General features: G+C 42.1%; 1 protein-coding gene across 1 annotated transcript in view; it reads left to right on the forward strand.

The window, feature by feature from the left end:
• The window catches only part of htra1b (HtrA serine peptidase 1b), a 33,935-nt gene extending 26,524 nt beyond the window's left edge, over nt 1–7,411 (forward strand). Inside the window, exons 7-10 of the mRNA XM_028567560.1 lie at nt 1,582–1,696; nt 2,431–2,488; nt 4,611–4,706; nt 7,214–7,411. Of these exons, the coding sequence (XP_028423361.1) occupies nt 1,582–1,696; nt 2,431–2,488; nt 4,611–4,706; nt 7,214–7,382 (438 nt within the window). The 3' untranslated portion in view covers nt 7,383–7,411. The remainder of the gene's footprint in view (nt 1–1,581; nt 1,697–2,430; nt 2,489–4,610; nt 4,707–7,213) is intronic.
• Nucleotides 7,412–16,357: the final 8,946 nt, after the last annotated feature.

The raw sequence follows: 16,357 nt of genomic DNA on the forward strand, positions 1-16,357 counted from the left end.
AAAATTGAATTAAAACATAACAGATAAATAAGAACATGGACTTTTCAGCACAATCTTCCAAAATTATTGTAAATGATTCAAATAAGGAATTCCATGTTCAAAAAGGAGTAGGAAGAAGCTAAAAAAAAACTTTTCTGGTCCTACCCCCTTTTTCTATTTTTATACTTTAGTCAAAAACAAAACCATTTGATGCTTCACTTATTTGTATATCTAGACATACACATACATGTACAGCATATCTAACTACACTACACATTTATTTCTTTTCCATCTATTATTTCCCTTCTATCTACATCAAACCTGAATAATAACCCATCCAAACTCGACATAGTAAATGGTATATTCCTATTTTTCATCGCATCTTCATCTTACTATTTGCTACGTAAAATAATAATGCTATTTAGAACATTTAGCATGTTGTAAAGTACTTAAAAAATTAGATTTTTTTTCCCAAAAGAGTGGGCATCCCAATAAACCATTTAGAAACTACATGTATACATGATTATTGAAATGGTTTTAGGTTTTATTGATAATGAATCATTCATCACTTGAATGTATTTCCATCTCTTGTTTGGGAAGCTGAAATTGACCATACCGGCCATGTACTGCTCGTGTCGCACTGACATTCATGTTCGTTTAACTGTGACCTCACCTCTCGCCATCTTTGAAACGGGGACAGAGAGCGAGTTTGTCATTACCGGGACCCCATCCATATGTTGCGAAACGGAGATCTATGTAATCTCATATAAACAAACCCCTAGGGCCACGAAGCCCTCGTTAGGAAAGATAAACACAGAGTTTAGGTAATGCTGGGCGAGTAGTCGGAGTACACAGCTGACTGTGATTAGAGGGTTGTTTTCAGCCGGCCGCGCTACTAAACCCACAACAATGTGGTGTCAGCAACGCTGGTTAACGAGCTGCATGTGGAAATGGGACTTTTACTGTGGGGCGGAGGAGAAGAACGCCAAACTAATGGGTGGGTGGGTGGGTGGGTTCTTGTGTGTGTTTTTGTGTGTGTCTGTTCTTGTGTGTGTGTGTGTGTGTGTGTGTGTGTGTGTTCTTGTGTGTGTTCTTGTGTGCTTCTGTCCTTGTATGTGTGTGTGTCTGTTCTTGTGTGTGTGTGTGTGCGTGTGTGTGTTCTTGTGTTTGTCTGTTCTTGTGTGTGTGTGTGCGTGTGTGTGTTCTTGTGTGTCTGTTCTTGTGTGTCTGTTCTTGTGTGTGTGTGCGTGTGTGTGTGTTCTTGTGTGTCTGTTCTTGTGTGTGTGTGTGTGTGTGTGTGTGTGTCTGTTCTTGTGTGTGTGTGTGTGTGTTCTTGTGTTTTTGTGTTCTTGTGTGTGTGTGTGTGTATATGTGTTTGTGTGTGTGTGTGTGTGTGTGTGCATTTGTGTGTTCTTGTGTGTGTGTGTGTGTGTGTGTGTGTGTGTGTGTGTGTGTGTGTGTGTGTGTGTGTGTGTGTGTGTGTGTGTGTGTGTGTGTGTGTGTGTGTGTGTGTGTGTGTGTGCATTTGTGTGTTTGTGTGTGTGTGTGTGTGTGTGTGTGTGTGTGTGTGTGTGTGTGTGTGTGTGTGTGTGTGTCGTGCAGGATGGAGAGGTGATTGGCATCAACACTCTGAAAGTCACAGCAGGAATCTCCTTCGCCATCCCCTCAGACAAGATCAGACAGTTCCTGGCCGAGTCCCACAACAGACAGGCCAAAGGTTGGCACCACTTTCTCTCTGGACTTTCTGCTCTTATTTTATCACAGAGTCGATATCAGAGACCCAGACTATTTTCTATTGTCCTTTCTCAAAGGAACCACGTAACATGTTATTTACTGGATGGACATTTAAAATGAATTGAAATGAATTTGGTAAACATGAATGATGCACCAAGACTGAGTTTGCTGTTCACATACAAAACATTTAAAGTGGCGGGGAGGTAACCTTTCCCCTTATGACGTCATAAAGGGAAGATTCCAGATCGGCCCATCTGAGCTTTCATTTTCTCAAAGGCAGAGCAGGATACCCAGGGCTCGGTTTACACCTATCACCATTTCTAGCGACTGGGGGACCATAGACAGGCTGGGGGAACTCATATTAATGTCGGAAAAACCTCACAAAGTGAATTTTTCATCCATGGGACCTTTAAGTGTCTGTATGTTTTCAGAATGTGTCCATAGTATTATTTCACAAATTATGTGAGTGTATGATTGCCTTCCATGTCAAAGGAATGAATGTTATTGTCAGGCATGTACAAGACATGGACATCATATTCATTAAAAAAGTATCCCAAAATACAAAGCTGCCTGTCAAACATCTTTACAGACGACCTTTGTCTGTACTTGACTCTAGACTTGTGCTACAGTTTGATTTAAAAAGATAAATGAAGAAGAAGATGATAACCCTTTGCATTAGTCAACTATACAAATGCGCGTTTTCCTTATGTTTTTCAGGTAAAACATTCCAGAAGAAGAAATACATCGGCGTCAGGATGATGAGTCTCACTCCAACGTAAGTTCCTGTTTCTGATGACATTGTGCTAAAGTTACACATTCACATTAGTGACTGTGTAAATGGAGTGGTAGCTCTTTGTGTAAAAAACCTTTCATCATATGACAATGAAACTCCTTTTTTGGAGAAAAAAAACTTAAAAGTTGCTGTGTTGATCTTACTTTACTGTAAGAAAACAGTGGCTTTATCCAGCAGTCCTCATTTTTTTGTATATGTACTGATAATAAAATGGCATTATTCTTTGAATATATGAGATCAGACTGTTCTGTGCATAAGTAATGCCACTAAACTCTGAGAACAGGGAGTCTGAAACTTATTTTTCTCAAGCCCGACTTTCCTACACAACAAGGGAGGCGATCGCATCGAAAACGTGACCTCAGCTTTAGGTACCTGCTGTCCAATAACAAGTGCGTAAGTCACCCCCAGGCCACAGCTGACCGAGAAACGCCCAAGCTGCCCCTCCAGAGTGTGTCACAGGAGGAAACGCCTCAAAACACCAAAAACAAGCTCCACTTTATGACCGCTCGTTAATTTTAAAGATACCAGTGGGTTGTTGAATTGATGTTTATTATTTCAAAGCGTATCATCATTTTATGGAATGATTTCCTTCCCTCCTTTGCCATTTTTACACTACACAGGAGAGTGAACCGAGAGAAATGTAGAGCAAATGTAATAGGTAATATTTCACGCCTTTATTTTTATTTGGCAAATATCTCATCATATGGGAAAACAGTTGCAAGCTTAGACTGTAGTGAACACTTTCCCTGCTGTTGCATTTAAAGATAAAGGGGGGAACTCACATTAATGTTAAAAAACCTCATAAAGTAAAATGTTCATGCCATGGGACCTTTAACGTAACTTTTTTGATATTAATGAACGTCCGATACATTCAAGCCATTGCCAAATTAGTTGCTATGCTTGTATTTCTCAGTTTGCAGCAATACATGAGTGGAACACACTACAAAATACTCTGAAACTTACGTCTCTAATCCCAATTTCCACCTTTAAGCTTAACCTACAAAACAATATAGTCGATTCCTGTTCCTGTTGATAAACATGAATCATATTTATACACATATACTTAAGCATTTTATTTTTATTTTTTTTTCTTTGCTGTCTATTTTTTTATTTTTTAATTGCTTGTTCTGTGTGTTATGTGTATGACATGTATATGTATCGTTGTTGAGTATGTTACCATTTATTTCTGTAGCCTCTTGGCCAGGTCATGTTTGTAAATGAGAAGTTGTTCTCAAACAGTTTACTTGGATAAATAAAGGTTTAAAAAAGAAAAAAAAAAAAAATGACTACGTTCAGAAGGTTGTGGCTCTGGTGACTTTCGCGCACAGAAACTCAAGTGAAGCTTATGACCTCTTCTGAAGAGTCCATCATGTTTTTTTAGTCATCTGTGCCCTACTTGGCTACTAGCAACTGTGGGGGCTGTGCGTGATCACGGAAGGCTTGTATCATGTGGACGCGCCGACAGTTTTGTTGCCATTACTTAGAATTCCTCATGGGGGAGACAGAAAATACGCACTATAGCTTTAAGGACACTTTGACACTAGGGCAGCAACACTTTTAGTGCAAAAAATGCCCAATTTTACATTGTCTATTCTTGATTTTGCATTGCTGTACAGTAGACTTTCCAAGCAGACCTCGAAACAGTGATTGGTGTTTTTTTACAGGATTAAAGCAGTTACAGACGATAGATCTTTTTCAGAGCCCATAAGTTATTTAGTGCTGTCGGGGGTGTAAAGACCATTTCAAACAATATATAAAAAAGTGTATGTTGGAAGAAGTTACCAACCCTACCTTTTAAACTAGCCAACAGGAGTTAAAACGAGCACAATAAGGTTTTGAATGCAGGACTTTCACTAGTAGTGGAGCATTTACAGTGTGGTATTTGTACTTTTACTGTACGGTAAAGGATTTAAATGCTTCTCCCAACACTGTCAAATTCAGACCTGTAGTGTTGAAGTTGCAGCTTTCCAAAGGTTGAAATTTGCAGTTTTACCAGAGAGTCACAATTAATCAGAGCTGTGCTTTACACGCCGGAATTTAAAATGAGTCACAATGCATCATGCCTTCGAGTTAAATTAGGAGCTCATGTTTTTTCTCCTGTCAGGCTGGCTAAGGAGCTGAAGGAGAGGCAGCCAGACTTCCCAGATGTCACCTCTGGGGCGTACGTCATTGAGGTCATAAGCCGGACTCCAGCTGAGACGTGAGTGTTTCTCTCATCACTTCTTATTCCCACATTATCTGGCAGCACTGCCCAATATGTCAAATCAACAGGCTGTGTTTCGACAAGCAGGTTTTATTTTCATGCCAGCGAAAGGCACAAGCGGCGCCGTTTTCCCTTCTTGTAGTTCCGTCTCAGTAATTGTCAAAATAGGTACTGTAGAAGTGTGCATGATGGGTATAGTTCCAGGGACACTCCTGTTAAACATGTTTTGGAAAGAGTTTTGGTATCCACATGAAAAGCTTGTTGACAGCAAGCCACAGCTTTCCACCTGAGAAAACAGCAGCTAGTTTGTTTTCTTATATTGTCTGGTTGCTTTCTGTGGATCACAGGCAGGAATCAGGATGATCTGATCTGGCTTAAAGGACACAGCGGTGCAATGTAACTGAGTACACTTACCCAAGTACTGTGCTTAAGTACAAATTTGAGGTACTTGTACTTTACTTTTCATGCCACTTTCTACATTTCAGAGAGAAATATTGTACTTTTTACTCCACTACATTCATCTGACAGCTTTAGGTACTTTACAAATTAAGATTTTTGCACACAAAACACATAGTTATAAAATCTGATGTTTTATTATAAATTAAACTCGCCAACTATGTAACAGTCTACAAGTCCAGCTGAAAGAATTGGACCATTAAACAACAACGGTTTTGATCGTTTCCAGTTTCTAAAATGGGATTTTTAATTTAATACTTTAATTTTTCTGATGATACTTAAATACATAAAGGGTAACTACGTTTTTTTTTTTGTCAACCTGGACCTGGAGTGATTGATGTGAACATCTGTCTTTGTCATTGGTCCAGTATTAAGTAAGATCATTGCAACAAGCTACAATGTAAGTTTATAGGACAGTTGTCCACCTTCACAAAAGTGCTTGTTTTGCCGCTGACAGGCTCAGATTAATATGTCTGACAACATTATGGAAAGGATTTCTGAGGAGGTTGACCTTTCTGTTAAAGAGTAAGATCCTTTGTAAAAACATCCGCGAAATTGCGTTCGCTAAACTCACCAGACTCCATGTAAATAAACAGTAATTTAAGCATAGTAAAATACACTTAATTTAAAGTCAACATAAACAAAATAAATCTATGAAAAGCCATTTTGGGTCGTCTTTCCACTTTTCCAACCATCACAACTCTAGTTTTGGTTGAAATAAACACATAGTTTACAGATTTACATGTGACAATATGTTGGCTCTATACACGCTAAAAGTATTGTTTTTTTAAATGGAGTCTGGTGGGTTTAGCGCTAGCGACTTCAGAGCTGTTTCTGGTTAAACAGAAAGGTCTTAAAGAGGTTTTAAAGGTCTATCTCTGAAGGGATCCTTTCTATAATGTTGTCAGACACTTAGAATATTAATCTGAGCACGTCAGTGGCAAAAACAGAACTTTTGTGAAGGTAAATACAGGCTGGACAATTGTCCTATTAACTTACATTGTAGCTTGTTTCGCCGCTGCTGACTGCAGAGATCTCACTTAATACCGGACCAATCTCAAAGATTGTTGTTCCCATCAGTCACTCAGACACAAAACCTAGGAAAATAGGGTCCAGGTTAAAAAAAAGCGGTAGTTACCCTTTAAGTAACATTTTCAATACAGGACTTTTACTTGTAACGGAGTATTTTAACAGTGTGGTATTAGTACTTTTACTTAAGTAAAGTATCTGAATACTTCTTCCACGACTGAAAGGACATGTTTTAGATTTGAACTTTCTTAGCGTGTGTGTGTGTGTGTGTGTGTGTGTGTGTGTGTGTGTGTGTGTGTGTGTGTGTGTGTGTGTGTGTGTGTGTGTGTGTGTGTGTGTGTGTGTGTGTGTGTGTGTGTGTGTGTGTGTGTGTGGAGACTGCAGGATATGGAAAGTTCACTTCTGCGTTTTAAAGCTGCTGTTTTGTTTTTGGAACCGGGCTGAAATCTGGCAGTGAAGACAGAATCGGGAATGTTTCCCCACCCAGATTGTCCAACTCCCTCTGGCAGGGAGGACAAACTGCTTCAGTCATAGCTGAGAAATGATTTCCCTTTGCTCCAGAGCCTGCTTTATTTATAAAAGCAAAGCCCCTGAAAACTTGGCTTCAAATCTTTTGTATTTCTTTACATTATTTACATGTATTACTATAAGTAACAAAAAAAAAGTTAGTGTTAGAGAAAGATGTTGTCAGGGCCTTTTAAAAAAAAAAAAAAAAAGTCAAATTGGGTCCTTTTCAAACACAAACTTAAAGACTTTTTAATCAGAGGTCAAGCATGTGACCACTGACTATTGGCTTTGTTGTTATTGTGTTATACTGTTTTAATATGTTTATTTTAACTATGTATTGTTGAATTTTATGTAAAGGCCCACTAGGGACGGACATTGAGAATTAGCTTTGGCTAAAATGTTGTAGTATGTAACATGAGCTTATGTAACATACTTGTCCCTATTCAAATAAACTTAAAAGTAAAGATATCCTGCTGGAGACAAAAACCTTCGCTCTTCTTTCTTGGTGACAGCGCTGGCCTGCAGGAAAGAGACGTCATCATCAGCATCAACGGCGAGCGCATCACCACGGCCAGCGACGTGAGCGCCGCCATAAAGCGGGACGAGACGCTGCGAACGGTGGTGAGGCGAGGCAACGAGGACGTCCTCCTCACCATCGTCCCCGAGGAGATCGAGCCTTGACCTCTCAATGGAAACGAGCAAAACAACCCCCCCAACCAGTCAACCAATCCCGAGCTGGCTCTCAGTGTTTTTCAACCAAATATGAACACTTTTGAAAAACCAAGCAACCGACAGGTGTATGTGTGTGTCCGGGGCCACACCTGCTGCGTTTAAGAACTTGTAATTATTAGCGCTACTACTCTTCCATGCTGTTACGCTCGCACGCGCCTTCATAGGTCCAACGTCATGACCCTGGGGACTGAAGCTTCAACCCTTCAACGTCTCATGTTAGTTTTTCTTCTAATCCCGATTTACTTTCCATCATCACAGGTCTATATTCTACTAACCAGCCATCTGTCGCTACAAAGAGGTTACTGCAGGTTCCCGTAGTTCTGTTTTGTTGTGTATGTTCTTGACAGAATATATTTTTAATAGATTTTTTCTGTTTCTATGTGTTTGATGACATTTTTTTCAAAAAAGGGGAATAAACTTATTTTACAAAAGTGTTGTCTTTATGGGACTTGTGAATGTCAGTGAGATTAATTTCAAACAGGTTCCTCATCAGCCAAAAGGAACTAACAATTGGCACAACAGAGTTTTACACTAGCTTTGATTATTCTGAACAACTGAACTCCGTTTTCATAACACATTTCTTTGTGAACGACAAACATTCCTTACAAGTTGCAGGTTGGGGTTCCTCAAGGAGCCATCTAGGATCCCCTGAGCTTCTGAAAACACGTAGAGGTTTCCTAACTCGCTTCCTTTCGTCTTTTCATCACATTTAGTTAATCCTTCAACCCAAACAAATCTACAGTTACAGGCTTCGACCCCATCATCTATCACAACAGGCAAGTCAACACCACATTATTTCTATGGCTACAATCTGTTACAGTACATGGAAAGTAAAAAATGCAGGCAAGAGTTAAGCAACTGTTTGCTAACAAGTTTTAACTTCATAAGAGCAATTGGATGTGAATGTTGTGTTAAAGGCATCTTGTGCTGCCCCCAAGTGGTAAACTTCAATTTCAATTTTATTTGTAAGGGACAATGTGCAATTAAAACATAAATGTGGCCATTTGATGCATTGCACCAGAGTTAGAAAACATTCTCTCTCTCTCTCTCTCTCTCTCACACACACACACACACACACACACACACACACACACACACACACACACACACACACACACTGTCAGCCCCGTTGGAGAGATAAGTAAGAAAAAGTTCAGACATTTTTTTTTTTAACTTAAATGTAGAAAGAACCCGAATAAGTGAACACTGAGTTTAGAAAAATTCATCACAGACAACTAAATGTGTCTTTAAAGTTTTAGTGCGTAACGTTTTGATATTAATAAACTTCAGTTACATTCAAGCCATTGCCAAATGAGTTTCTGCAAAGCTAATTAAGACTATCAGCTGCACACAACTCTCTCTGGATTTCTCAGTTCAGAAGATTATATATATATATATATTGAAGTATCTCCTATGTTCAGAAAATTGTGTCGTCCATGTTTCTTTAATCCTCCGTGTCCTCCTTGCGACAGTGTTGTTGTCACTTACTTAGGATTCGTCATGAGGGCGGCAGAAACTACACATTTTAGCTTCAATAAAGACGTTAAGTGTCTATGAAAAAGAACAGAAGTTGAACTCCAGGACGAACACAGCAGCCGAGCGAGAGAACAAGTTGTCTCTCAAACATCTTGTTCTCCGCTCTGCGTCTCTGGCGTGTCATCCATCTGTGGCGTGTTGCGCGCTGAAATACTGAGTTCAACGATGCATGACGCAATGCTGGGCCCAGTGTGTGTGTGTGTGTGTGTGTGTGTGTGTGTGTGTGTGTGTGTGTGTGTGTGTGTGTGTGTGTGTGTGTGTGTGTGTGTGTGTGTGTGTGTGTGTGTGTGTGTGTGTGTGTGTGAGTGAAGAAGACCCAGTGGAGCGAAGGTGTTACATAACACTTGACACAGTTAACACCGTGAGGTCAGTAACATGTTGCTGTGCAGGTTCATGGAGGCCAGCTGATGTAGGCCGACGCCATGGGGTTTCTCACAGAGAGGTTCTGAACTAAATAAGTTACTACTACTTTAGTGGCTAAATTTAAGGGTTTCAACATTTTGGCAAAGACAAAACAGCAACTTATTTGTTAGCACTCAACAACTAGATTCCAAGCATCTTGACAGCATGTCAGTTGCTGATTTTTGGGAAAAAAAGTTGTTGTTGAATGCTAAAAAAAAAAGATCGTTTATATTATTTTTAAATGACAACTTTTTTAATGTATATTTCTATTACAGTTCTGTGCAAATTTGTTTCCTCAAAACAATTATTTAAATGCTTTTTTTAAGATTGTTTTGTCAACTGCTGTTTCCATGGTCATATTATTCTCAACTTTTACATCAACAAGGTCAAAAAAAAGGAAATTAGGCAACTCCATCTGCTGAGGAAGATCGAGTGATATGGGTGAAAAGCTCCAGGACTGATAATGAGATGACCTTCTGGTGATATCTTTTTATTTTTTATCTTTGAGAAACTTCAACTGTTTTCCCTATAGTTCATGATTTGTTAGCCTGGTCCTACCAGACTGTGGTCTATTAGTCTGGTCCTACCCGACTCTGGTACACTAGCCTGGTCCTACCAGACTCTGGTCCATTAGCCTGATCCTACCAGACTCTGGTACATTAGCCTGGTCCTACCAGACTCTGGTCCACTAGCCTGGTCCTACCAGACTCTGGTACATTAGCCTGGTCCTACCAGACTCTGGTCCATTAGTCTGGTCCTACCAGACTCTGGTAGTGTTAACTTCCTTGAAGGCGGGTCCTCTGTTGAAATTTAAAACTATTGGATCTGCCGCGAGCCACTCTGGATCTGCCATAACCAATCGCTAACGTTGCAACGTATGTTTGCATCGCTAGCGTTAGCCTTAGCCAACTCCTTCACCGCTAATGGAGAGAGCTGGAAAATCTAACTGTTCGCTGATTGGACCGGTAAAGATTTGGCTGGAGAAAACCCAAGACTATACCGCAAACCCAGACGGAGTACTGAAGGAATTTGAAAATTGAGCGGAAGTACGTAGGAGGGCGGAGTCAGGCTAATGATTTGTGTCCACAAACTACAAAATATACTCTCAAATTACACATGATTGCAGAGTTTTGATCATCAGTATCACCAATTTATGTGGCACAAAAACAATTATAGAAACATGTGTAAGAGATAACTGTAAGACTCCCTTTAATAGGCAACCTTTGCAAATGTTTTGTCTGTTCTTATCTTCTATAACACACGTGTGAAACTCGAGGCCCACGGGCTGAATCCGGCCCCTTGCAGATTTAGATCCAGACTTCATATCCATTTAGGTTCACCATAGATTTTGGCCCACCTAGATGTGCACCAGACCAAAAACACGGGAAAATGTCTTTCAAACTGCAATTACGTGACATTCAAAGCAGAATTTAGCAGATTTGACGACTTTGAGACTCAGAAATTCCCCCAGAAGCAGAGAGTTTTTATATTCAGGCTGAGAAACAGGTTGCTGTAAAAAATGTATTCATTGTTTAGCTTGATTTGCTAAATTCCATGATGGTTAAGGATCTTTTTTACTGACTTTTGTGGGGCTTTAAGTCGACAAAAATGCGAGAAAATAGAGACATATCTGTCTGAGAAAGCCACAAAAAGTCATTAATAACAACAAAAATGACAATAAAAAGCTACAAAAATGTACATAAAAGAGTGACATGCAGTAACAAAATCAAAGATATTTTACTTTTTCAATGAAACAAAAGCATGTCAATAAACTATACATGTCTGGCCCTTGGTGTGATTCTCTTTTTCCAATATGGCCCTTAGTGAGTTTGACACCTCTATAATATGGAGTTGCCATCTTGCAGCTAACTCTGCTTGACCATGCAAACATACAGTATTGTGTTGTCCAACTGTAATGTGGAAGAAGCTGAAGTGCTTACACACTCACATAGAAGAGTTGGGCTCGCTATTAAAACGGGAATGACATCTTTTCATTCTCCAGGAATGCAGATAAATCCCATCTTCCAGCCGGAGGAGAGGAGCAGGGAGTTTTTCTTTCGTTTGGACCCCAGTTGGATGAGATGTGAATGGAACCGGTGACCCAGTTTGGCCTGATTGACGGAGCAGATTTTCTCCCTGAGCTCTCCTCTGCTGACTCAGTGTCTGTCCTCCACATGTCTAACAAAACATCCGCACATCATTTTATAATTCGGTATCCTCCTTACGTAATATGTGACCCATTTTTATTTCTGTTGGCTCTGCTAACAGCTGACAGTTGGTTGGCACCGACCATCTCTTCTGTTTCTTTTTAAATTTTGGCAACTTGGCCCCTCTGGCTTTCAGATGTCTTCTGCACGGGGCTAACTGCCGCAGGTCTCCACATAAGAAGACTTTCAGTGACCTTCATGGTTCACTTCGGACCCATTTATTATGAATCAGCGTTACTGGAAAGAACCATGGGCTAAGTTGATTTTGCCTTTTCGGGAAACTCTTGGAAATTTCCCTCTAACTGCCACTGTCGTACCACACAAACTATCCATAAATCAGCATTGTCAGCTCATGAAAGTATTCTCTGACTCATATGTTTTGTCAGAAAGTGCAGCGCTGGAGCCCAAAGATACCAAACTGAGTGCCAAAAGCGCTCTGCTTGTTATCGTTGCCAAAGTTAACTGAACTTTGATTAAGTGTTACTTCAGTTATATGCTTTTTTTTGCACCTGTTTGTATAAAATATGTGATTTGTTGTGTTTTTCTTCGCAGTCTCACATCATTCTTTCAAGTCACGATTCCTCTGAAATGTCTCGCTGTCCGACAGCTTTCCAATTGGGGAAAGTAAATCACTTCGGCTCAGTTGAGGTTAGTGCCTCACTCGTCTTTCTCTATTCAGAATGTCTTCTTTTGTTGCACAAGCACTGCTCTTTGTTTTAACCCTCCTGTTGTCTTCCTGTCGACCTGCAACTTTTTTTTTTTTTTTTTTTTTTATGTCACTTTTTTCAACATTATTTTTCACATTTTTACATTTTGTTTAACTTTTGTAAAAAGAAATTCAACTTTTGTGTCACTTTTTTCTGGCATGTCACTTTTTGACATTTTTTTTTACTTTTATAAAACATTTGTTTAACATTTGTGTCACTGTTTTGACGTTTTTGTCACTTTTTTCAAAGTTCTTTTATCAATTAAATTTTTCTTCAAATGTTATGAAATTGACTAAAACACCCAAATTCAACGAAAGTAGTGAACTGATCATTTATTTAACTTATTAAGAGCGTTGTATGGAACCATCCACGTTATTTTTTTGGACAATTTGTTTGAAAGAAAACCAATTTCTCATATAGAATCTTTTTGAAAATGGATCCATCTGTCACCATCTGGTGATGAGTTGGGTGAGAGGGTGGGGGAAGACTCTGGACAGACCTGGTAAGCCCAAACGTGCAGTGCGGGTAAATTGGGAACGTCTGGAGGAGGCCCCTGTCCAACAGACTTTCAACTCACACCTCCGGCGGAGCTTTTCGTGCATCCCTGTGGAGGCTGGGGGCATTGAACCCGAGTGGACAATGTTCAAAGTTTCCATTGCTGAAGCTGCGGCGAGGAGCTGTGGTCTTAGGGTCTTAGGTGCCTCAAGGGGCGGTAACCCACGAACACCGTGGTGGACACCGGTGGTCAGGGAAGCCGTCCGACTGAAGAAGGAGTCTTTCCGGGATATGTTATCCCTGAGGACTCCGGAGGCAGTTGCAGGGTACCGAAGGGCCCGAAGGGCTGCAGCATCTGCCGTGAAAGAGGCAAAGCAGCGGGTGTGGGAGAAGTTTGGAGAAGACATGGAGAAGGACTTTCGGTCGGCACCAAAGTGCTTCTGGAAAACTGTTCGCCATCTCAGGAGGGGGAAGGGGAACCATCCAAGCTGTGTACAGTAAGGATGGGACACTGTTGACCTCAACTGAGGAGGTAATAGGGGGCGGTGGAAGGAGCACGTTGAGGAACTCCTGAATCCGACTAATCGCCCCTCTATGTTAGAGGCAGAGCTGGAGGATAATGGGGATTGTCGCCGATTTCCCAGGCGGAAGTCACTGATGTAGTCAAACAACTACACAGTGGCAAAGCCCGGGGATTGATGAGATCCGTCCCAGAAATGCTCAAGGCTCTGGGTGTGGAGGGGCTGTCCTGGTTGACACGCCTTTTCAACATTGCGTGGAAGTCTGGGACGGTGCCAAAGGAGTGGCAGACCGGGGTGGTGGTTCCCCTTTTTAAAAGGGGACCAGAGGGTGTGTGCCAATTATAGGGGTATCACACTTCTCAGCCTCCCTGGTAAAGTCTACTCCAAGGTGCTGGAAAGGAGGGTTCGGCCGATAGTCGAACCTCGGGTTGAGGAGGAACAATGCGGATTCCGTCCTGGTCGTGGAACAACGGACCAGCTCTTCACTCTCGCAAGGATCCTGGAGGGAGCCTGGGAGTATGCCCAACTGGTCTACATGTGTTTTGTGGATTTGGAGAAGGCGTGTGACCGGGTCGCCGGGGAGATACTGTGGGAGGTGCTGCGGGAGTATGGGGTGAGGGGGTCTCTTCTCAGGGCCATCCAATCTCTGTACAACCAAAGCGAGAGCTGTGTCCGGGTTCTCGGTAGTAAGTCGGACTCGTTTCAGGTGAGGGTTGGCCTCCGCCAGGGCTGCGCTTTGTCACCAATCCTGTTTGTAGTATTTATGGACAGGATATCGAGGCGTAGTCGGGGGAGGGGTTGCAGTTTGGTGGGCTGGGGATCTCATCGCTGCTCTTTGCAGATGATGTGGTCCTGATGGCATCATCGGCCTGCGACCTTCAGCACTCACTGGATCGGTTCGCAACCGAGTGTGAAGCGGTTGGGATGAGGATCAGCACCTCTAAATCTGAGGCCATGGTTCTCAGCAGGAAACCGATGGAATGCCTTCTCCAGGTAGGGAATGAGTCCTTACCCCAAGTGAAGGAGTTCAAGTACCTTGGGGTTGTGTTCGCGAGTGAGGGACAATGGAGCGGGAGATTGGTCGGAGAATCGGGCGCAGCGGGTGCGGTATTGCATTCAATCTATCGCACCGTTGTGACGAAAAGAGAGCTTAGCCAGAAGGCAAAGCTCTCGATCTACCGGTCAGTTTTCGTTCCTACCCTCACCTATGGTCATGAAGGCTGGGTCATGACCGAAAGAACGAGATCCAGGGTACAAGCGGCCGAAATGGGTTTCCTCAGGAGGGTGGCTGGCGTCTCCCTTAGAGATAGGGTGAGAAGCTCAGTCATCCGTGAGGAGCTTGGAGTAGAGCCGCTGCTCCTTTGCGTCGAAAGGAGCCGGTTGAGGTGGTTCGGGCATCTGGTAAGGATGCCCCCTGGGCAGGTGTTCCAGGCACGTCCAGCTGGGAGGAGGCCTCGGGGAAGACCCAGGACTAGGTGGAGGGATTATATCTCCAACCTGGCCTGGGAACGCCTCGGGATCCCCCAGTCGGAGCTGGTTGATGTTGCTCGGGAAAGGGAAGTTTGGGGTCCCCTGCTGGAGCTGCTCCCCCCGCGACCCGACACCGGATAAGCGGACGAAGATGGATGGATGGATGGATGGATGGGTCAAATTTATCCAGGGACAACAGAAGGGTTAGTGCTGTAGAATTAGATGAGTTAAAAAAAAAAGACTACAGTCATCTGTATAAATATGTTTTTATTGCTATTTATGTCAGCACAGTTATTAAAACCATCAACATCACAGGTCAAAACAAGTTTACACTGGCAGCATTATGTTACAGACATGTGCATTATTTCAAACATTACAGTGCCATATTAAAACACGTTTTAAAACAGTCACACCCTCTATAACCACTCCTGTAATAGGAGTGTGTGTTCATTTTGAGACTTTCACCAAGTTGTCAAACCAAACTGTACTGAACTAAACAGTTAACCAGAACACGTATGAGCAGATCAGTGCAGTTACAGTACGTACGTAGTGGGAATAAGAAGAACTGTTATGGATATAGCGAATGACTCGTGATTCATTAAACCTGCAAGGTTGTGTTTACATGTAGACCGGGTAACCCCAGCTCGATCTGCCGGTGATTTGATTTCTCCCTGCAGCTCAGGCTGGAAACCGGTACGTTTATCTATCCTGCTTCCGTTACAATTTTGCGGGGACCAATGACAAACTGGCTTATCCACCTGGTGCCCTATTGGTGGGTTTAACACGATGGCGACAGAGAAGTGACCAAGCAGCTTTTTGTTTACATTCAACATAGCGGCCCGTTGATGCTGCTGTCGCTGCTACGTCACCCTGATCATTGATCTGATTGGTTGAAGGACTATCCAATTGCGTACAGAGGCATTTGAACCATGCCCGTTGATCACGCCTCTTGTGCGGTAGAAAATACAGAGCAGACTAATGTTCAATCTTAAAAGACTGAGCTTGATCTGGTGATAGCCAGACTAGTTTACATGTACATTTTAATGTGAATAAATAAGTGTTCTCGTGGTGATGCATGTACATTATTAAAGTGCCCATATTATGAAAAGAAATCACTTTTTCTGGGATTTGGGGTGTTATTTTGTGTCTCTGGTGCTTCCACACGCATACAAACTTTGAAAAAATCCATCCATGCTGTTTAGATTGAGATACGGTTTCTGAATGTGTCCTGCCTTCAGTCTCCGGCTGAACTGGTCCAAATCTGCAAGCCATTCTACGTCACTTGCCAAAACGAGCTGGCTAACCGCAACCGTTAGCATGCTAGCGCTAGCATGCTACCTCGTTCTCAATGGCAAAGCACTGCTACAACACACACGAGTTCACCATAATCTACAAAAGAACTACTTACAGAAGAAGTCTCCCAGCTAATCCTGCCTTATAACTGACCGAAGTTGGAGAAACAGCCTTTCTTTTACTGTCTATGGAGCTAGCTGACATCTGATTTACATCTGAGCGAGTGCAATCAAAGATAGTACAGAAGAGAAGAGGTCTCACTCTGTAGCTAAAACAGAGACCTGAACACAGGG

Source organism: Perca flavescens, chromosome 21, assembly GCF_004354835.1.
Source record: "Perca flavescens isolate YP-PL-M2 chromosome 21, PFLA_1.0, whole genome shotgun sequence".
NCBI classification, from domain to species: Eukaryota; Metazoa; Chordata; class Actinopteri; order Perciformes; family Percidae; genus Perca; species Perca flavescens.